At 46.8% G+C, this 22919-nt stretch overlaps 1 protein-coding gene across 1 annotated transcript; it reads left to right on the top strand.

Annotated features, from left to right (window-relative positions):
- The first annotated feature begins 793 nt into the window (after positions 1-793).
- LOC140854507 (flowering-promoting factor 1-like protein 1) lies at positions 794-1437 on the top strand. Its single transcript, XM_073250456.1, has one exon. It carries the CDS (start codon positions 882-884, stop codon positions 1209-1211), a length of 330 nt encoding a protein of 109 aa, XP_073106557.1. The 5' UTR covers positions 794-881; the 3' UTR covers positions 1212-1437.
- The last annotated feature ends 21482 nt before the right edge of the window (positions 1438-22919 follow it).

Here is a 22919-nt window from a genome sequence, read left to right on the forward strand (position 1 = left end):
AACTTCCCTGAATAGAGTCTTTAGGTATGGTAGCCTAACTTCACAACCCTAGCTAAGCATAAAGAGGTTGTAATAGAAGGTTCTATGCAACATAAGAGAGCGAAATCTAACTTGCAACCAATATCCTTTTGATGCCTTGAAAATTTTAGATTTCATACATGGATCTGACAGTGCTCAAGTTCTCTGCCAATTTAATAAAATGTACACTTGAGCGCAAAGCATTCGCTTAAAAGTTGCAAAAGAGAATACAAGTTCTTGGATCACAACAGTGATGTTCTCATCTCCATGGATGACTAGCTAGTCTTGCATCAATGATATACAGAGGTAGCTTGCTGAGTGCATTCTGCCGCTAATTTGTGTCCCTTCTAACGTCAGACCTGGCTTATTGACAAATCCAAGTTATCTAGTATATTTGAATGTTATCTATGAGGACCTATGCAGGCATGTTATATACTTATATAAGATCGAGAAATTCAAATAATATCTTCTGATTAGCTTTTTTATGGATAAGCTTATGCGTTGTTACATTACCAATATTCCTTAAAAAGCTGATCATATAATTTTCCAGTTATCTTCTCCAATCGCCGCCTCTAGGAACAGTACATGTGTCCGGCACCGCCGGAATCACTGTGTCACCTTTATATCCTTGAGACCCCACACAAAGCAAACATCTTTACCATAGCCAATATAAGCATGACTTCCTTCTGTCCTCCCCACCAATCTCCCACTTTAAAATAATCCTAATTTCATCTATTTATACACCCCATAAACCCTTCATTTGCAATCCATCAGCTACTTCATTTCCAACTCATCAGCTATTCCCTCTCTTCCTCTCCCTTACTCTATACTCCAACAGTTGAAAGATTACCGTGAGAAGAGATATGTCTGGAGTCTGGGTGTTCAAAAATGGAGTTGTCCGGCTTGTGGAGAACCCTGCCAATGTGCAGTCCTCTACAGTTCGTCGGAAGGTACTGCTCTACACTCCTACGAATGAGATCATCAACTCCTACTCCTCTCTGGAGCCCAAGCTCACCAGCCTGGGGTGGGAGAGGTACTACGAAGATCCTAACCTCCTCCAGTTCCACAAGCGCTCTTCTATCGACCTCATCTCCCTCCCACGAGATTTCACCCAGTTCAAGTCCATGCACATGTACGACATCGTCCTCAAGAATCGTGAATCCTTCCGGGTCATCGACATGCAGAGTTCATAAAACAAACGATGGCCTTCCACTCTAAGACTTTGCAGAGTTTATAAGATATTGTCGTGGGCTTTTGCTTTCCTTGTAATTTCTTCTCTTGTGTGTTTTATGTCCCCTGTTGTTGTTGTTAACGCTGTGTGATCCTATAAAAATGGAGTTATGGACTTCTTGCCACTATATATTTTGTTGTATCAGTTTCAACTTTGAAGAAACATTACATGCATATGAGATACTTGGAAAGCACAAATCACTTGGCCCAATAGAAAATAAATTATATTTTGTATGTAGTTAGTCCAAACTCTGGAGAACATGACATGCAAGCATAGTTGGTAACCAACCTTGATGTAACGTTGATTTTTTCTGATAAAGATGCTATAGGAGTGCATGAAAATTACATGCAGAGAAAACAAACATGAGTTAGAAATTGCCAAAGTATGGCTGGCTATTTGGAAACAAATGGATGGTGGATCGGGAGGAGACACTGGGCAATGGCCTGATGGTTGAGGAGAGTTTGACACTTGACACCAAGCTATTGCAGCGAAAGACAGAGCAAGGACGAGGCACGTGAAGGGATCTCTTGTCCTTGCGGTGGGGCACTGACACGTCCCTTGGGGAAGGGTAACCAAATCCGTACGCATCTCTCGTCGCTGTCCTTGGGGAACCAGACCAAGATTTGAACTTTAAAGTCATTGCCCAGAGCATCAAAGCATTCCTCTAGTGGGTTCTTGAGAATAACTTATATATATATATATATATATATATAGACACCTGGTTGAGATAAGTCTACTAAATATGAATTTAGACCTTGGAACCAATGAGAGAGGTTTTCCTTCATTTTTTATTTCTACAATTAATCAATGAGGGAGTTCAATTACTTGTAGAAGTTCCAATAATTTTAAGATATGAGACTCCATGAGAAGTTTGCAGATTTTCAATTTTTTTATTGTAATAAAGTGCACTAATTTCTTATCTTCGGCCATATCTAATTGGCACACTATAGCCCTTGCATGGGCATTGTCGTGGAGACAATTAGTGCATGTCCACGTTTGTTTTGAAACTGGTGAGGGCTTTTTTAATTCGAGGAATCGTTATTATGATATGACAAGTCACTCAAAGCAAATAATAAGTAACAGGAGCTAACAACACAAGGAAGAATGATAGCTGATACACTATCCTAATTTAGTCCTTGAGCTCTTTGGACCTTTCTAAGCATGTAACTTAAGAAAATATGTCATAGGGATTCATTTGATAGAGTGGTCTAAAAATTTGAACCAACTAAATATGATTTTTAGATTTTACAATCTTACCTTCCATGTCACTTGTCGTTCGGTTTTATTGTTATTTTTTTTTTTTAATTTTAGAGAGAATATGGGATGCATCTCATCAATATTTCACTGTTCTTCGTAAGAGCATATTAGATGGGGAGTGAAATATGTTACTTAAGAAATATTTGATTGGATCAGGTCCATTGCTGAGTTAATGGACCGGTAATCAAAAAGCAGTACGGACAAAAAGGTCACCTTGACTCTCTTTACTTCTCTACTGTTTTTTTCATCAGCTCAATGGTGAATCTGATTCAACTAATAATTTCTTTCTGAGTACCAACCTAAAACCTAACCAATAGATCATCATAGAATAGGCTGGCAACCCAGGTCTAGATATCTGGATCTGACAACCAATTGGTCTAACATTTTCCCTCATTACCATGACATCGTTGGGACAAAGAAATGCAGAGGATATTATTTAGGTTATGGTGCCAAGATTTGTGCGCCAAAAACCGTAGAGATTCTCTCTCTTGAGCAAATCCTTCTAGGAAAATGTCCCTAGCTATGAACCTTATCCCGAGTTCGGTTCCTCCTTTCACTTTTTCACTTAAATTTAGGTCACATATATATTTAACTTGGCTAGTGCGACACATCTGAATGGACATAGCTGACTGAATAGGATACAACTATTTCCTCAAAAAGAACATGATATTAAGACAGAAAATATGAAAAGATTCCACTACTCTGTTTTTATTGCCTTATCACAGACTTCACTTGTAATATTATGTCGCTTTGCCATGTTAGCATCAATCTTATTGAAGGCAACTGACAATTACTATAGTAGTTTCCTGTTCCTCCTTTCAAAAATCCTGATATGTCCATCTAAAAAAGTGGAAAAACAAACAATGCAGCACCAATCGAGTGAGATTGAAATTTCCAAGAATCAAATTATTTATTTATTTTCACAATTCGTTAGGCTTCATCTTTACGACGGCGTGCACATAGAGTGACGCAATTACATGGTCATACTTTCTTCCCTTCTACGACTCTCATGCAGTTATTTCTTTGTCAAGAAAACATATTAACGTACCTTGGCTATCTTGCACCTTTTTCCGGCTAAGTTAAATGATGGAAAAATGTTTACTGGAGTTGGATATTAAGAGTCAAATTCTCTGCAAGATATGATGCCTCCCTTTTTGGTACACCAAAATTCGACATAGATTTGCCAAAAGAAAAATGTCATGGTGTAGGTTTGCATGCAGCCATAACAGTCCTCGTCAATGGTCCGAATGATATGGAGAGAAAGAAGGTGAAGTAACTAATGATTGGATAAACGCATTATATACCATGCACCAAACTTTTTGCCCGCAGAAATTTTTGTTCCCGGCCTTTATTTTTACACCTAAGATTGGTTTCCCACTTCCTCTCCATATAGAAGTAGCTAAGCTAATTTTTGGACCCGTCTATAGGCGGAAGGCAAGCATCATCCTTTATGCTAGCATGGAGCTAATTGGAACGGCTGGTCTCATTTTCTCCCACAAGTAGATTCTGATGATGGGCTCTTTCCATCATTGACAAGCCAGCCTCCATCTTTTCTAAACTCGGAATGAGACTTCGTTGAACCTCTAGTCGTTAACAACGTCAGAGCTAGAATCTTCCTTAGGCGTTGTAATAAAACTCGAACAATTGGGTCCAGTAGAATGATGCTAAGTTTGATATTAAAAACATGCAAGATGATTCAGAAAGATCCTCAAATTTGATGTGGATCATTTTGATCACTATAAACAGGACTGGATATGATCCAAAAATAAAATCCATAATATCAGAAAATCGAGTCATGGGCCAAACTTTCGGAAGCCATAATTTAGACGTACAATATATGATTAAGATGATCTTTCTTTTTTTTAAAAAAAAATTGAATAGTTTTTCAAGATTTATGATGTAGCATACTACTCTTCAAGGACGGCGCCCCTAGCGATCAGATCTAAATTCTATTATTTGGAGTCTAAAATGGATCGATCAAACTAAAAATTTTCTTTTTGAATAAGATTTTGGTTGGACATATATCTTTCAATTCAAAAAAAAAAATCAGACAAAAGATGAAATTGATGTAGAAGTAGAAATCTACCTTCTGAAAAATTTTAGCTTATTCGAGTTAATTTCTATTGCTAGTATCTCTTTTAGATAAAAGAGTCCTATTATAAAAAAAAAGAAGAATCGGATCCAAATTATGCAAATCAAATCTCATTATAAATAAAGATCGTGGATTTTGATTTTAGATCAATCAATAAAAGAAATGGTGATTTAAGTCCTACTTTAATAATTCTTTCATCTTCTTCTAATTTTTTTTTGAGAGATTCGAGTTGATTCGTTAAAGGAAAACTTTCTTTATCTATGATTAGATCACAAGGTGGGGCTTTACCACAATATAAAAGATGTTTGAGTTCAATTATACAATAAATATAATGTAGTAGAAAGTGAAGTTAGATCAAGTGACAAGATTAATGCATGACGTGGTTCACATCTCCCCCAAGAAGAGGAGGTTATAGGCCAAGATTACTACACAACTTGATTGAGAATTAGAGCTAAAGTTTTTGGCATAGAATTGACATCCAAATACGTAAAGTCAGGTTAGGCATGGAACGGTGAGAACTAACATGAAATAACAAAAGCATATAAGCCATATATCTTACCAAGATTCTATAGAGAGTTTTCCCTTCTAAAAGCCCAGTAATACATATGAAGTATTTGACAAATGTTGGCTTACTCCAAGCTCAATATTCACAAATTATTATGGATTATTCTTAATGATCTTGTTTAGCTGTTATAAGTCCACTAACCCTAATTAGGCCTTTCAGCTAACTATTGGAGCCCGCAAAAGGACACAAAACTAGGAGAGATAACAAGGGGGAAAAGGAGGGTTACTTCTCGAGGAAAAGGGCATCCACTCTCTATTTTATTTGCTATGACACTTAACCATTTTATAATCCCCACATTATAAAGGAAGGGTATTTGTTCCTTCCGAAATTAGGGCTCTTGCCTTTCACAAGATGCTCAAATCACTTGGAGATTCCATCATATAAATATAACCTCCGACGTCATCATTAGTAGCTAATGATGAAAATTATTCCTGATTTATATAATTTAGTCTCTTTGTGGACAAACACGGAACCATTCCCCCTTTATGTCCCTAGTTAGATCTGTAAGGGCCTTCTTATTCTTCGATGCTTTTCGGTTCGCACCTTAAATTATGTACTAGTGCTTGCTTCTTTTGGAAGTTACGTGTGAGGAACAAGATGGAGGAAGCTTATCATTATAGAGTTAAGATTAATAATAAGATTCCATTAGCCTTGGGCTCAAGAAGCCTCAATATTTAAATGTGACCGGATTAAAGGTTAGGCAGGTTGGCAGGCCAAATTGTTGAAATGGCTTTGATTGTTTGAGCACAATGCAATGGATTAATATGTTAGGATGCCTCTTGTCAACGAATTTTCCATCTTTTATGGTCGCATGTCCCTCGAGACAAAGTTGGATTTAATCATGGCACATGGCTATGAGTACATATTATGCATTTGATAGTCTTTACACTTATGCTTTTGCCGATATGTATGGTGTTTTAATTTTAAAAATTTAGACTTGTGGGGCTCCCCATCCTGTAACCCCATCCTATGGGACACCACATAATTGGCCATGTGTCTTGTGAATGGACCAATAGGCCATATGAGTAGCTGGTCATGCACTGCCACGTCAACAAGCAACCTTGTGCATGTTAACGTAGCAGTGCTCCCCTGCTAAACCTTGATCTTGTCTCAGTCTTGCAAATCCTTCAGGTTCTAGTGACATTCAAAGGTGCAAGTTAACGAGAAGAGTTGAGCCCCGTACCGAGCTATTCAGACATATCTTGGTTTCTGAATAAGCTGCTCGAGCTCAGCTCAGGTTCGAGCTACGCTCCACATAACAGCTCGGTTAAGCACTAATCCAAGTTTTAATCAAGTCAAGCTGACCTTTGCCCTGAAATGTGTTTGAGCTTGGCTTATTTCTTGGTCGAGCTCGCATCTCGGATCATTTCCTAGTTGACTCGGCCTTCATTTGCACCTCTTGTGACACTGAACTTAGCGTGGCCCCAATCTTATATTTCCTCATGCCTAATCACTAACACAAAGTAAGCCTCATTGGCTTTCTTTGGACAAATTTAAATGCCATATTGATTATTTTTTACCTCGAACGCTAATTCATGGGACTATCTATCATTCGATTCTTTTTAAGATGGATTAGAAGATCGACCCCACCTGAAAGTTTAAAACTTTAGGAGAGGAATAACAATAGGCATGAGCTCTAGCAACTGAAAGAGGTAAAGAAAGAAAACCATAGTAGCCCAAGAGAGCTAAACTTGTCTTTTTAAACATTTCATACCTGACCACTCCATAGGTTGATTACCTTCATGATAAGTATGGGTAACATGTGTTAAGATCCTATCTAAAAACCCGAATATTTAGGTGGATGAGCCAAGAGTATATGAGCACCATAAGAGTCTTTAACCTATTTAATGTGAAACTATTATTTCTCAAAACCTCCTTTCACATACAGAGCTTGGGGGATGGAACCCAAAACAAGAAGCAGCTTATAGATTACCAAGTAGGAGCTCAAGTTGATCATTGGCTGGGCTTGAGGTCAGAAAATGTCAAATTTTATATAGGCCCGACTTGAAGTCAAATTAAAAATAAATAGAATTTAGGCCCGAGGCCTAGCCCATGATCAACTTTGGTGAGAGCATATAGCTTTTGACTCCATATTGATTGACAAAAAATGTGCTATCTTATTTCATTAGTTTGGATCAATCCTCTTTCTAACAGCTTAAACTTTTGGGTTGTGAGTCCATAATAAGTGATATTAGAGCCAAACTCATTACTCATGAGGACCCCTCACAAGTATTACTAAGGTCAAGGAGGACTTGGTAGGGTCAAGAAGGACCCTACATATGGATGGACCTCCCTTTCTCAAGTACAAGCTAACCATAATGAAAGTGTCACAAGATTGGATGGAGAAGATTGTTATGGTCACACATTCACTAACAAAAGAGGTACCATATGTATTTACTAGCTTAGATTGATCCTTCTCCTAATAGATTCAACTTTTGAACTGTGAGTCCATAACAAGAACATGAAAGTAGGCATGTAGCTCCTCCATCTTCTTGATATCCAATAAATTAAGGTGATAAACAAAGAGTTCTTCCTTACTAGCATTGAATCACTTAATGATGGCCAAAGAATTCCCCTCGAGCCATATGTGAGTGTAGTTTAAGGATTGTTTAGTGAAGATTATCATTTTCACACATTTTTAGTTCGGGGCAAGCAACAGGACATGTTTAACCATTTGCTGGAAGCATGAACAATATGATTTTCAAAATTTTAAATGATGAACCAGCTGCAACATCCTAATCAAGTCTGCTCACCACCCATCAAAGTTTGCATTTAAGAAATTATCCATGAGCATAGCATGTTAATGTGAAAGCATAAATACATAAGTTTAGATCCTCTATGGTGCATATTTTGCACCACAAAGACTGTACAATACTCCTTGATAGCCACACATCATCCTATCATAGAGATAAATAACCATCAAACATGATGTGTATGTCAAGTTGGGTGTCAAATATAACACATCATGATGGAATGCCAAATGCCATCTGCCTCTGCAATGGGATGATGTGGCGGCTTTTAAGGGTTATATATAGCCTTCTTTGATGCAAAACATGCACTGTAGAGCATCTCTATTCAAATACATGAAGCCTAATTCATCTATTTCTCTATGTTGCCCCCCCTAAAGGCTACTTAAGCATGTAAGCATAGGATATATTTGACCAGAATGACATAGTAGATTTTCAATTTACATGCCATATTATAGGTTTTACGATACTAGTATAATTGATTACCGTCCATTTTTCTACCAACTTGATGCATAAGTTAGAGACCATCAAATATATGAATTTTCTTTTAGATTTTTTTAAACATAGATCAAATCAATGGTTTGCATCTTCAATTTAGATGGTCTGTCATTGATTTTAAAATCACTAACTCCTTTTACAAGTAGTTAACTTAAAATATAGTTCAACTCTATGTACACATATAGATGTATATGTATATATACATTCATATGTAATATATGTGTATGTGGATGAATTTTTTAGATATATATTTATGTACATTGTTCTCTCATAGCATGTGACTTTTATGATCCATGAAAGTCATTGCATTCAAACTTTGTCAATATACCCGAGCACAGCTGAGAATGTTTGGACATGATCATTTGACTAGCAAAATAGCTTCCACTGACCTCCAAAATCAAGCTTTTGTTATACCAAACATAAACTCACTTCCAAATTTTTCTTTTGTTATTATTATTATTATTTTCTCTTACGAGAAATGGCAACACCACTTTTAATGTTTGAGCTGCAGACCTTTTTAAACTAGAGAGCCGATGGCAACTAGCTGTAGCCCTTCGAAGCAATCAGATTCAAGTGTAGAACCTGTGAAAGAGTGAGGGGGTCAGGTTGTACCTTCCGTGTGGAAGAATGATTAATCTTCCTTTGTGATGTTGTCCATTAGATCACTCTCCACACAACTCTCAAAGCATTCGAAACTCTCTCGTTCATCAGTTTACACAGATCTTGAAGCATCATTTACACGGCCGTGAAATATACAACCTCTACCCATGAGTGAGATACGAGAGAGTATTTCCGCGAGCTCATTATCTATCGGCCATATATTGCAATCACAGTATCTAGTGATAAATGTTGCGGCCAATCGCCTCGTCGCCCGATCGCCGGGAAGCGTGCACCTGCAAAAGGAAGTCCACACTGACCGGAGGCGGCTCCGGCGGGGACCCTCCGACGGTCAAGTCAGAGAGGTGACTGGGCAACAGTGAGATGCAGACAGAGAGCTCTGAGAAAGAGAGAGAGGGAGAGAGAGAGGAGCGAGCTTGCGTATGTGGGAGAGACGGGCGGATCGATCCCTTGCACTGTTGCCTTCCCCGGTATATATAGTGGAGCTAGGTATGGCGCCGTCATTAATGGCGCGGACAAGTGAGGAACTGTCAACTCACTGTAGACTGTCAGAGCTGCCGTGAGGATGTCACATCGCCGCGGGGGCTGTCAAATCATCAGGGTTGACAATGCCTCTGGCAGGACAATGCCCCAAAATGGTCATGCCGCATGTCCGTGTCAGAGCTGACAACGTCTGGCGGCCGTACGGTGGTTGGTGGAGTCGGCCGACCCAAGGTCGGTGGCCAGCAGAGTGGCGTCGGACTCCTCCGTCGGTCGGCGAGCTTCATGTGGGTCGGCTACCGGATCTCAGGGTTCAGTCGGTCGGGAATGGACCGTGGAATGGCCGCAGTTAGCCGCTGATGGCGTCCGTCGGCCTGTCGCCCGACCTACGATCGGCCAGTCAGAGTCGTCCGTTGGGCCGTTGGTTAGTCGGTCGGTCGGTCGGGGCCGCCAGCCGGTCGGGCCCTCCGATAGTCGGTCGGTCGGTCGGTGGGTATCCCCCAACAGTTGCCCCCTCCACTCCAAAGTCGGGTGGTGAGCTGGCGACTAGGAGTGGATTTGTCGTACGCGAGGATCCGACCGTACCGCCGGTTGATACGGTGTCCGGCGCCTTGTAAATGTCGAGAGGCTTGCTGGCGTCCGTTGCCTAGTCGGCGTCAGACGTCTAGTCCTATCAGCATCAATTGTCAAGTCGGCGCCGGACGTTCCGTCGTGTCGGATGTCCTGCCGGTGTCAGTGATAAAACCGGCGCCAGATGTTATGTCCCATCGAGAAGTGGAACCGTCATTCCCGCCGCCCCTTCGGGAACACCAAACGTCGCGTCCCATCGCGCCAAGTGGCGTGCGGCCATTGGTCTGCGTTCGGCGGAGCGGATGGAGGTGATGTGGCACGATCTGAAGGGTGGTGCGTCGAACCGTCGGACCGTCGAGCGGCCCTGATGATGCCACGCGGCGAAATCTGGGGAGCCTTCGTTGGTCGTGCCTGCATCTCGACCGTTGGGGGGGGCACTATATATACAAAGTCACCCCCCACACGATTTTTACCGTTCTCATTTTTACCGTCGAGACTCTGCCGCTTGAGCCTCCGCTCCAGGTACTTCTCCGCTCCGCCCCCCATTGGCGATTTTTCCCTTCCAAGGGCTAGAGTAACTTTCCTCCTTCTTTCTCCTCTCCTCGCCATTTCCTTGAACTCATGGCCAGGACGTCCCACGAGGTAGTCGGTCGGGCGAACCGACCGAGGACACTCGGTCGTCCCCGGAGGTGGAGGCTTCTTCACTTTCGGGGCCGAACGTCGATCGGCTCCGGGAGCAGTACTGCATCTCGGAGCAGTTTCGGCTGTTCGCCCCTGGCGCCGATGGTCGGGTCAATAGCCCGCCCGAGGGCCAGGTGGCATTCTATTTGGAGGATCTCCGGGCCGGCCTTAGATTCCCGGTTCCGGAGTTCGTCCGGAACATTCTGGACTATTACAGGCTGTGCCCGGCATAACTTACGCCGAACTCGGTTCGGCTGATAGTCAGCTTTGCCCTCTTGTGTCGGCTTTTGCCGACCGAACCTCGGATCTCTCTCTTCCGAGTTTTCTTTGTCCTCCGACCCCACCCTAAAGCCCGAGGGTGGTGGTACTTCATTCCTCGGAAAGGGCTCTCTTTTATTACTGGTCTTCCGACATCCATTCACGGATGGAAGAACCAGTTCTTCTTTGTGTCGTCCTCGGCTCCATGGGGGTTTCCCGCCCGTTGGGGGAATCCCCGTACCGATCCGAACGAGAACAGTCGGGTGGAGGCCGACGATCGGGAGGACTTCCATCGGCTAAAGGACATCTCGGAGCCGAAGCAGAGCGAGCTCGTCACCGAGCAGGCCTTGTACGACGCCGGCCTTAGCCCGGTCCCCCGTTTAGGTCGGTTTGCATTCTTCCGACATTTTCATTTTCTTCACTGCCTTCCTCTTTAACTCTGACCTTTAGTCGTCCTTTTCAGATATGCCGCCGAGGATGCGACTGTCGGCAGCCGACATACGGCATCATGCCGTAAAGAAGAGGCCGGCAGCCGGTGCCGGGCCGTCGCAGCCTCCCAAGAGGCCCGCGTGGTTCCGCCGAGCGAACCAGCCGGGTCGGAGGCGGTGATCGCATTGTCGGCGCCGACAGTGCTTGAAGACGTCCCGCCCGAGGGGCCGTCAGTCGGTGGAGCCACTTCGCCCGACCATCGAGCGGCTGATCCTGTCGGGGGCACGCCGACCGACCGACAGATTCCGGAGGTTCGGGAGGAGTTCCGCGAACCTGAGCAGCCGACGCATGCCACCGCCGCGCCGTCCGCCGAGACTCGGTCGGGTTCGAGCTTGCCGTCGATCTCCGACGTCAGGGCCTGGACGGCCAGCCGAGGTAAGGCCCCAATGGCGTCGGGTGATGAAGGTCGGTCGGCGGGCGGGTCGGCCGATTTTCCGCTTCCCGAGGGTGCGTCGGGCCTGGCCAACCACGACTTGGCCAGGAGACTATGCCAAGGACTGCTCCTTCCTGCCGACATCGGAGCGATGAAGAACCAGCGTGTCTCCGACATGCTGTCGTCCTTCTATCCGATGCTGATTCGGGTAAAGTCCCTTTCCTTCTGTTTTTAATCGTAGCCTTGCAAGCTCGGCTTACTAACAGTCGGTTCTTCTTTTTGGTGCAGCTGGTCTTCAACATATCCGAGCTAGAAGTCGGATATCGGAAGTTCGGGGACATGCGCGCGGCCTGGAGAGACAAGGTCGCGGGCCTCGAAGCCGAGAAGGCCGTCCTCGTCGACCAATTTCAACAGTCGGTCGACCGGGAGAACCGACTCGAGGGGGAGGTCTCCCGATTCTCGGAGGAAGTCTCCGGACTCAAGGAGGCCAAGGCGTCACTGGAGTCGGAGCTCAAGTCGGCGAAGGATGACGCTGCCAAGAAGTCCCGAACCATCCGTCGGCTCCGACATGAGCGAGACAGTGTCGGCAAAGAGCTGGAGGCCGAGCGCGAGCAACTCCGAGCAAGCCTCGGGAACCTCGCCAAGGCCGAAGAAGGCCTTTTCGCCGCGCAGGCCGACGCAGACGTCGCCAAAGCCGAGGCAGAGTCGGCAAAGGAGGCTTTGGGTCGGGCGATCGAGGTCTTCCGGGACTCGGAGGAGTACCGCAAAGAGCTCTTGGAGAGCGGCTACCTTTCGTACCAAGTTGGGTACGAGGATGCCCGGGAAGCTGTTCGGAGCTTGTACCCCGAACTCGACCTCAGCGGTGTGGTTCTGCCAGGGTCGGAGGCCCCAGCTGCGGAGGAGGCGGCCGGACCAGCTTCGGACGGTCTCTCCAACAGGGCGGAAGCCGAAGACGTCGCAGAGCCAGTTGCCGAAGATCGGTCGGCCCCGACGGATGAAGTCGGAGCAGAACCGCCGACCAACTCGCATCGTCGTCCTGTTGAGGACGTTGACTCTGACGATTAGTCGGTTTTGTTTTATCTTATGCTCTGCTTCGACCTGTAATCGAGCTTCGGCCTTATCTTTGTAGATAAAATTTCTTTAAGTATTGAATGAAACTTCCCTTTACTTCCTCCCCTTGTTTGTAATGCCAACATGTCTGCAATGTCGAACGTTAGTCGCTGACTTAGTCAAGTCACTAACTCGCACAAGTCGGTAGGACTTCAGCAACTTGTTCAACCCCGAGAGTAAAATGTGTCCCGACTTTAGGTCGGGTTCCGACAGTCGAAGTCGTCGTCCGGCGCAGTGTCGGGGAAACGATAGTAAGTCGGGTTCCCATACCCCTGCGTCGGGTTCGATGTTTTCCGACATCCGGTGGTAAGCCGAATATCGTTCAGCCGGCCGTTGGTCGGTCGGCAAGTCGTAGATGCGACAAAGGTCGCGTCGTGTGATAGACGGTGGTAAGCCGAACATCCCTCGACCGGCCGTAGCTCGGTCGGAAGTCACGACAATAGTCGCATGGGCTTTTTGCCTTTCTTCGGTCGGGGCCCGATCGGCCTGTCGGCCGACGGATTCTGCCCGAAAATTCGACCGTAGAGGGAGCATGAACTCCCGTTCATAAGAGTCCGTCGGTCCTTTGTGAAGGTCCGACAAGTCGTCGAAGGAGTATTGACTCCCGTCGTTGTAGATGCATCGGTCCGTGTAAGGGGCCGATGTGTCGTCGGTGCCAGATCCGCGTCGGTGCATCGGGGCTGAGCGCCGATCGGTAGTGGAAGAGTTAGAACTCCAATTTTTCAAACTGAACATGTATTCGACAATTGAATTACAGAATTCACTGGCAATACAGCTTCAAGTTGTCGGCGTTCCAAGTCCAGGGAATGGTTTTTCCCTCAAGGGTTTCCAGCCGATAGGCTCTCGGCCCGAGGGTGTCAGCAACCCTGTAGGGTCCTTCCCAGTTGGGAGCCAACTTCCCCTGGTCCAAGGGCTTCGACACCTCCGCCTTCCTCAAGACTAGGTCGCCAGGCCTGAAGAGCTTTGGTCTGACCTTGGCGTTGTAATACCGGCGACCTTCTGTCGGTATGAGGCCATTCGGATTTGAGCCTCATTTCGCAGTTCGGGGAGAAGGTCTAGGTCGGCCCTCCGGCTTTCGGAGTTGTCCGGCTCGTGGTACTGCTCGACCCTTGAAGACGGCAGGCCAATCTCGAGCGGGATCACAGCTTCTGTCCCGTAGGCCAAACTGAACGGCGACTCCCCGGTCGGGATATGGGGGGTCATTCGGTAAGCCCATAGGACGGAGCCCAGCTCGTCGACCCAGAGACCTTTGGCTTCGTTCAGTCGGGTCTTGAGTCCATGGAGCAAGGTTCGGTTCGTCACCTCAACCTCACCGTTGGACTGTGGGTGCCCGACTGAAGTTAGTCGATGACGGATGTGGAACCTGGCGCAGAAGTCTTTGAAGCCTTGGTTGTCGAATTGCCGCCCGTTGTCGGTGATGATGGTGTGCGGCAATCCGAACCTGAAGATGATGGACTTTTGGACGAAGTCCTCCATCTTCCGCTCGGTGATCTGCGCCAAGGGCTCGGCCTCGACCCACTTCGTGAAGTAGTCGATGGCGACAACGATGAACTTCCTTTGGCCCGACGCCGGTGGAAAGGGGCCGAGAATATCGACTCCCCACTGAGCGAAGGGCCACGGAGCGACAATGGGAGCGATTTGGCTGGCCGGTTGGCGCTGAATATTGGCATACTTCTGGCATGGCTCGCACCTTCGGACCAATTCTGCCGCATCCTTCCTCATGGTCGGCCAGTAGTAGCCCTGTCGCAAGATCTTGAAGGCTAAGGACTTGCCCCCCAAGTGATTCCCACAAATTCCTTCGTGAACCTCTCGGAGGGCGTAGTCGGCGTCGGTCGGTCCCAAGCACCTGAGCAGAGGGAGGGAGAACGACCTCTTGTAGAGTCGGCCGTCCATGATCACATATTGCGACGCCGACCATCGGAGTCGCTTGGCCTCCGCGGGATCTTCGGGACTGGTCCCGTCGGACAGGTACTGGACGATCGGGTCCATCCAACTTGGTTCAGACGTTAGCTGCTGTACTTCTTCGACCCGATCGATGCTCGGCTGTTGGAGGTTTTCGACAAACGTCCGACCCAAAGAATCATAGGCCGACGTTGCCAATCTGGAGAGAGCGTCGGCACGGGCGTTCTCCATCCTGGGATGTGGGAGATCTCGAAATGCTCGAGGCGGGCCACGAGATCCTTTACCTTCTGAAGATACTTGATCATGGTCGGATCTCGCGCCTCGAAGTCGCCCTTGACCTGCCCCACGATCAGCTGAGAGTCGGAGAATGCCCGGAGGCTGTCGACGCCCAGTTCCTTCGCCACCTCAAGCCCGCGAGGAGTGTCCTCGTATTCGGCTTGATTGTTGGAGGCCTTGAAGTCGAACCGGAGGGCGTATTCGGTGACTACCCCATCCGAATTCGTGAGCAGGAGCCCGGCCCCGCTTCCCTGAGCGTTGGAGGCTCCGTCGATGTGAAGTACCCAGGTGGGGATCGGGTCTGGCTCAGAGACCGAATCTCGTCCCGGGCCTTCAGCTCCCGACCTTCGGTCGGTCGTCGGGCATTCAGCGATGAAGTCGGCCAAGACCTGAGCCTTCAAGGCAGGCCTCGGTCGGTACTGAATGTCGAACTCGCTAAGCTTCATTGCCCACTTAGCGAGTCGTCCAGATGTGTCGGGTCGGCGCAGTACGGCCCTCAGGGGCTGGTTGGTGAGTACCACGATGGCGTGGGCCTGGAAGTATGGTCGGAGCCGCTGTGCGGAGACGGTCAGGGCGAAAACCATCTTTTCCGTTCCGAGTATCTGGCTTCGGCGCCGTGGAGCACTTTGCTGGTGTAGTAGATGGGCTGATGGGTTCGGCACTCGTTTTCCCGAATGAGCACCGAACTGATCGCCTCAGAAGATGTGGCCAAGTAGAGATACAAGGTCTCCCCGACCTGCGGCTTTACGAGCAGCGGCGGGGAAGCCAGATACTTTTTCAGGTCTTCAAAGGCCGTTCGCACTCACCGACCAAGAGAAACCGTTCGCCTGGCGCAGGGTCTTGAAGAACGGGAGGCACCTTTCAGCTGATCGGGAAATGAATCGGCTAAGAGCGACGATTCTTCCATTCAGCTGTTGGACCTCCTTCTTGGTGCTCGGATGACGCATGTCGAGGATCGCCTTTATCTTCTCAGGGTTGGCCTCGATCCCTCTCTGAGAAACGAGGAATCCGAGGAACTTCCCCGAGGTCACCCCGAAGGCGCATTTGGTCGGGTTGAGCTTCATTCGGTGTCGTCGAAGGGTGGGAAGGTCTCCTCGAGATCCTGAACATGGTCCGGGATCTGCGTGCTCTTTACCAGCATGTCGTCCACGTACACCTCCATGTTACGCCCGATCTGGTCTTTGAAGACCTTATTGAGAGTCGCTGGTAGGTGGCGCCGGCATTCTTCAATCCAAAGGGCATCACCCGATAACAGTAGAGGCCCTTGGGGGTCACGAACGCGGTGTGCTCCTCGTCTTCAGGCGCCATCCGGATCTGATTGTACCCGGCGAAGGCGTCCATGAAGCTGAGCAGTCGAAATCCGGACGTCGCATCCACCAGCTGGTCGATCTTCGGGAGTGGAAAGCTATCCTTCGGGCATGCTCGGTTGAGGTCGGTATAGTCGATGCAGATCCTCCACTTCCCGTTGGCTTTCTTGACCATGACGACATTGGCGAGCCAATCGGGATACGTGGATTCCCGAATGAAGCCGCTTCGAGCAGCTTGTCCACTTCTTCGTCAATGGCCTTCTGCCTTTCTGGGGCGAAGGACCTTTTCTTCTGCCTCACCGGCTTCATTGTCGGGTCGATGTTGAGTCGGTGAGTAATTGTTTCTGGAGGGATGCCCGACATATCTGCTGCCGACCATGCGAATATGTCGGCGTTGGCCGTCAGCAGCTCGCCAGTCGGTGGCGTTCGGTGTCGGGCAATTGAGACCCGACCCAAACTTTCTGTCGGGATTTTCTCCTACCGGGATCGCCTCGAGCTGCTCGGCCGGCGAACCCCGCTCTTCCTCCTCCCGTTGATCCAGTTTGTCGATTGTCAGGGGATCCTTTGTCTCGTCGCTTTGGACGGAGATTGGAAGCATCGTCGGGCGAGCTGTTGATCTCCGCGCATCTCCCGACTCCATTTTTGGTCGGGAATCGAACAAGGAGATGGTACGTCGAGACGATCGCCCTGAGGGCGTTCAGTCCGGGTCGCCCGAGTATGGCGTTGTAGGCCGAAGGAACTTGGACGACCGCGAAAATGAGGGAGACGTGCTTTGCCGTGGTTCGGTACCGACCGTCACGGGCAGGGTGATTCTCCTTCTGTCGTGACGGTGTCTCCGGCAAAGCCGATCAAGGGCGTGGAGACCCCACTAAGTCGATCAGTCGGTAGTCGCATTCGGGAGAAGGTCGAGTAAAACAAAATATTGTCGAACTTCCATTATCAACAAAAATTCGTTTTACATCATAATTGGCTATTGTCGCCGACACAACAACAGCGTCGTCGTGGGGAGTCTGGATGCCCGAACGTCGTCTTCTGAGAAGGTAATCACGTCGTCCGGGCGGGCTTTTTCGTCGGCTCCCCCCTGTAGACGTCCCCGATCCCAGCCGCTTGGAGATCATGTTGATGACTCAGCCGTCGGCTGGTTAGTCGGCGCCTCTTCAGTCGGCTGGGGGCGTCGATCGGCAAGTCGGTCGGGTCGGCGGACCCTTTCGAAATTGCCGAGATACCCCGCGGATGAGATTTTCGATCTCATCCTTCAACTGGATGCATCGCTCGGTGTCGTGGCCGTGGCTCCGATGGAACCGGCAGTACTTCCGAGGTCGAGGCCCTTGCCTTCAGAGGCGGAGGCCGTCGCAGGTATTCTTCCCTTCGATCTCCATCAAGATCTGCGCACGGGGAGCGGAGAGAGGAGTGTAGGAGTCATACCTGGGACGCACCGACCTCGGAGTCTGTCGGCGGGGGATTTTGGATCTGTCGGGGTGGAGAAAGCCGACTATTGGCCGGGGGCCTGCTTGGTTCGGCGGATCCGACCTTTCTTCGCTTCTCCTTCGGACCCCTGGGCTCGACCAAGGCGTCGGTCGGACGCTCCTTCGTCCGCGCGCATATACTTGTATGCGCGCTCCAGTAGCTCGGCGTATGTTCGGGGAGGGTCTTGTCCAGAGAATAAGTAAACCGGGACGACCTCAGGCCCGCTCATGGCTGAAACCGCCATGTCTTCGTTGAGGTCCCGGACTCGAGCGTGGCCGCGTTGAATGCGCCACGAAGTGTCGGAGCGTCCGTATTTCCCCTGCTTGAGGGAGAAAGGCTATCCGACGTTCGCGGCGGCTTTCCGGCTGGTGCTGAAATGGACCACGAACGAGTGCTCGAGCTGCGCGAAGGAATGGATACTGCCGATCGAAGACCGGAGTACCAAGCCCTGGCAGCCTTGCGAAGTGTGGCGGGGAAGCCGATGCAAAAAAGAGCGTCGGTTGCCCTTGAATCGTCATGAGAGCTTATAGCTCTCGAGGTGGTCGACTGGGTCGGTGGAGCCGTCGTATGGCTCCACGTTCGGGCATTTTGAACCGACTGGGAATCGGCTCATCGAGGACCAATCGAGAGAGAGGCTGGCGGTCTAGAAGTCGACGTCGTTCGAAGACTTCTGGCGTCCATCTGCAGTTGGGCGAGTCGGCGGTCGATCTCCTCGAACCGTCGCTCGTAGTCGTCCGCTCGTCGATGCTGGGGACCCCGGGGGTGGAGCTCCGGAGGATTCTGAAGAGAGCCGACGGTGTGGCGCGGCCGCTTTTCCTTCCTCGCCGTTCCAACGGGGAAGAGAGGCCACTGGGACCGTCGGTCGTCGCGCCGTGGTCGCCCCTCCTCTCTCCGTGGGAGCGCTGTTGGGAGCGCTCGCATGGAGGCGATAGGGGTCGGCGCGGCCGTCGGCGGCTGCTCCTGGAAGGCATAGGTGGAGCCGCGGTTGTTGCTGGAGGCTTTTGACTGCGTCGGTCAGTACGGTATCTGCCGTACGATGGCCGCAATCTGGGCCTCCGTAGTCACTGCAGGGGTGCGGAGGAGCTAGGCTCCGCCGCCGGTGGGGGCGGGGAGGCTTCTTCCCGGCGGGGAGCGCTTGCGACCCAGTGATTCTCTATCGTTGAGCTCTTGTTTTGTCATACTGACCCCTACTGGCGCGCAATCTGTTGCGGCCAATCGCCTCGTCGCTCGATCGCCGGGAAGCGTGCACCTGCAAAAGGAAGTCCCGCACTGACCGGAGGCGGCTCCGGCGGGGACCCTCCGACGGTCAAGTCAGAGAGGTGACTGGGCAACAGTGAATCAGACAGAGAGCTCTGAGAAAGAGAGAGAGGGAGAGAGAGGGAGGAGCGAGCCTGCGTATGTGGGAGAGACGGGCGGATCACCCTTCCACTGTTGCCTTCCCCGGTATATATAGTGGAGCTAGGTATGGCGCCGTCATTAATGGCGCGACAAGTGAGGAATGTCAACTCACTGTAGACTGTCAGAGCCGCGTGAAATGTCATCGCCGTGGGTAGCTTCTAATCACCAGGGTTGACCCGGCTCTCGGCGGGACAATGCCCATAAGGTCTGATGCCGCATGTCCGTGTCAGAGCTGACAACGTCTGGCGGCGTACGGTGGTTGGTGGAGCCGGCCGACCCAAGGTCGGTGGCCAGCAGAGTGGCGTCGGACTCCTCCGTCGATCGGCGAGCTTCATGTGGGTCGGCTACCGGACTCTGGGTTAGTCGGTCGGGAATGGACCGTGGAATGGCCGCAGTTAGCCGCTGATGGCGTCGCGCCTGTCGCCCGACCTACGATCGCAGTCAGAGTCGTCCGTTGGGCCGTTGGTTAGTCGGTCGGGCCGCCAGCGGTCGGGCCCTCCGATAGTCGGTCGGTCGGTCGGGCCGCCAGCCGGTCGGGCCTCCGATAGTCGGTCGGTCGGTCGGTCGGTATCCCCCAACAAATTCAAACACTCAAACTTACAGAGAATGGATTATAATGTATGGCAAACTTAATAAAACTATAATTCATTGTAAAGAGCGAAGGTCTCCTGCGTACTCGAGATGCATCGTGTGATGTGACGTATCGTATGTATCATTCATCGTATGATACACAGACATATGCAGCCACGTATGATATAAATCGTGTGATTCATATTCACGTGCGGTTGTCTATTGTATGATAGGCCATGCGTACGATGCACCGCATCATATAATTTGCTGCAGAGGATTCATTCGGTTCACTTTAAAGCCATTTGCATGGATTTTTTTTGTTTTTATCATTTTCCATCTTTTCCGATCTTCCACGTAGTCATTGTGATCCGTGAAGCTCTATCTCCAGTGTTGCACTCTGACTTCGTTCATGCATTAATTTCTTAAAGTTCTATTTGGCGCACGTGTTTGATTGGTAATTAAGATAGCTGTTCAGGCAACTGGCGGGACAAAGAAATGGTGAGCATGAAAAGAAAATGGCCAACAACCTGAAAGATGTAGATGGATGGCAAGAAGGATCCCGATATCTCCAAGTGAGTCAACGTGAGAGTTGCACGTCATCTTTTAAGATGCCAATGGGTCGGGTGTTATGAGCCAATGCCCCATCTCCCACTTACCTTAGAACATGATCAAAATAAAAATCAGGAAAGTTCTTTTTTTCCAAAAAATTCATATCAAGACTGTCATGCTCCCGATTCAAGATCATGAGCTAAAGTCATAACAATCACCATATATTTATAAATAAAGCTGATCATGAGCCGAACTTCGGGCCTAAACTCTATTTATTTTTTATCAGACTTTGGATCGAGCTTATATAAAATTTGATATTTTCTAGATCCATATATGATCCGTGATCAAATCTATTTGTGAAGAACTTTTTCCATAAGCATACAAAGCATTTCAATATAGATATCAAATAATATAATGGTATTAATTAAAATATTAAAATTTAAAATATAAATTTATTAACCCACCCAAATAGTATCCAAATTCAAATGTCTTACATCCAATAATGTTTCACTAAAAATAACAAAAATAAATCTAAGTTTAACGAAGTTGATAGTGTCAATCTCACCTCTAAAACTCTCTTCCAATAATGTCCGTATTCGTAATCAATCATCTGAATCTAAAATATAAAAAGAAAGATAATGAGCTTGATAGCTCAGTAAGTAATGAATATCTCAACTAAATATTTCAGATATTATCATATGATATGATGTTCAAAAAATAATACTATGAATGAACATAAAATATATTCAAACTTACTTAAATAAAAAATATATATATTTTTAAATATTCATACATATATATAATCATAAATCTGATTCAAATTCGATTCGAGTTAAAACACATAAAACTCAACAGGCTTTGACTATGACCACATTTATCACTATGGCAGGACTAGAAATAGTGAGCTCAATCAAAGTGCCAATACATAATCTCTCATTGGTAGAGTCAAAAATCAATGCACCATTCCTATTGGTAGGATCAAAAATCAATGCACAATCTCTATTGACATGATCAAAAACCAACGCATAACCCCTATTCGCAGGATCGAAAACCAACGTATAATCCCTATTGGCAGGATCAAAACATATTTAGGCTGAGAGCATAAAATCCGCATATCAAATATTTTTACAAGATAACATATAGATTTCATAATTCTGCTAAATATATACATGATCAAAAAATTATCTTATTTCAGAAATCACTTTTCATTCAAGATATAATTTCATAAATCATGCATAAATTAATGATTAACTATTTATTTTTTAAAATAAATTATGAAATATCTCAAGAAGAAAGTTCACTACTTATCTTTGCGAAATACTGAACGGACAAATTCAATCAATCCTGAAAGCATCCTTCAGAGTTTATTATTCAAAACATATTTTTCTATCAGTCTTAAACCATAACTAATAAAAATCTCAAAATTTTGACACCCTCACAAAGCTGACAAAGCAATAGTGCTCAACATCCGGTCAATCCAATTAAGGCAATTCTATCAAATCATAATTAGAATAGAAAGTACATAGTTCAATAGAGATCAAGAGTAATTCAATCAGTAATATTCAACAAAAGTCAAAGTAGAGATCGATACACCAATTGATAGTCAGGGATCAATTTAATCAAGTAACTTCAGCTGATAAGAATTTGATAGAAATCAATAAAGATCAGATCCTATGATACTTGATAAAGGTTCAGATGACATATTGTCTGACCTATAGAGCAGTTCAAAATCCTCTACTGGAATTGACTCAGATTCAAAACAATAGATTGTATTTACTAAATTCATAAATCATGTAGAGAGAGAATATCAGAGAAAGAAAATCAACAAGATAGAACAGAACTAATTAGGCAACACTATCTGACAATCTGATAGTCTAATCAAAGATAATTTAATCAAATCATGGTTAAATTTATGCATAGATAATTCAATAAAAATCATAGATAATCAAATCTATTAATATCTGGATCTGATCAAGATGGATGTCGGCATGCTATCCGACAACTGTGGATCAAAACTCTCTTTGCTAAGATTAGATTAGAAACATTGAAAAAAAAATCTTACTAAAATAATCTTAGAGTGAGAAAACTCCAACAAGAGATAATTTTAGAGAGAGAAAGTAGAGAGAGAAAATAAAATTTTTAGATAGAGAAAGTGGGACTGCAATCTAAAAGAGAAGGGATAGAGGGAAAAGAGAGAAACTCTCTCTCTCTTTTTCTTTTTTTTTCTCTTTTTTTTTTTCTCTTTTTTTTCTATGGGATTTTGGCAAAATAGGGGACCTCATAGTTGTTAGAAAATTGGATAGGCGGTATGTGTAGATTTCAAAACTTTAAAAATAGACAGTGAAAATTAAATCGGATCAAACTCTTTAACCTCACATGCAAGATACCAGATCTAAACCCACCCAAGCTCAGAAAAAGTACATATTATCAATCTAAAATTTAAAAAAAATTTATGAGATCAAA

Source organism: Elaeis guineensis, unplaced genomic scaffold, assembly GCF_000442705.2.
Source record: "Elaeis guineensis isolate ETL-2024a unplaced genomic scaffold, EG11 Super_Scaffold_1000024, whole genome shotgun sequence".
In the NCBI taxonomy this organism is placed as follows: domain Eukaryota; kingdom Viridiplantae; phylum Streptophyta; class Magnoliopsida; order Arecales; family Arecaceae; genus Elaeis; species Elaeis guineensis.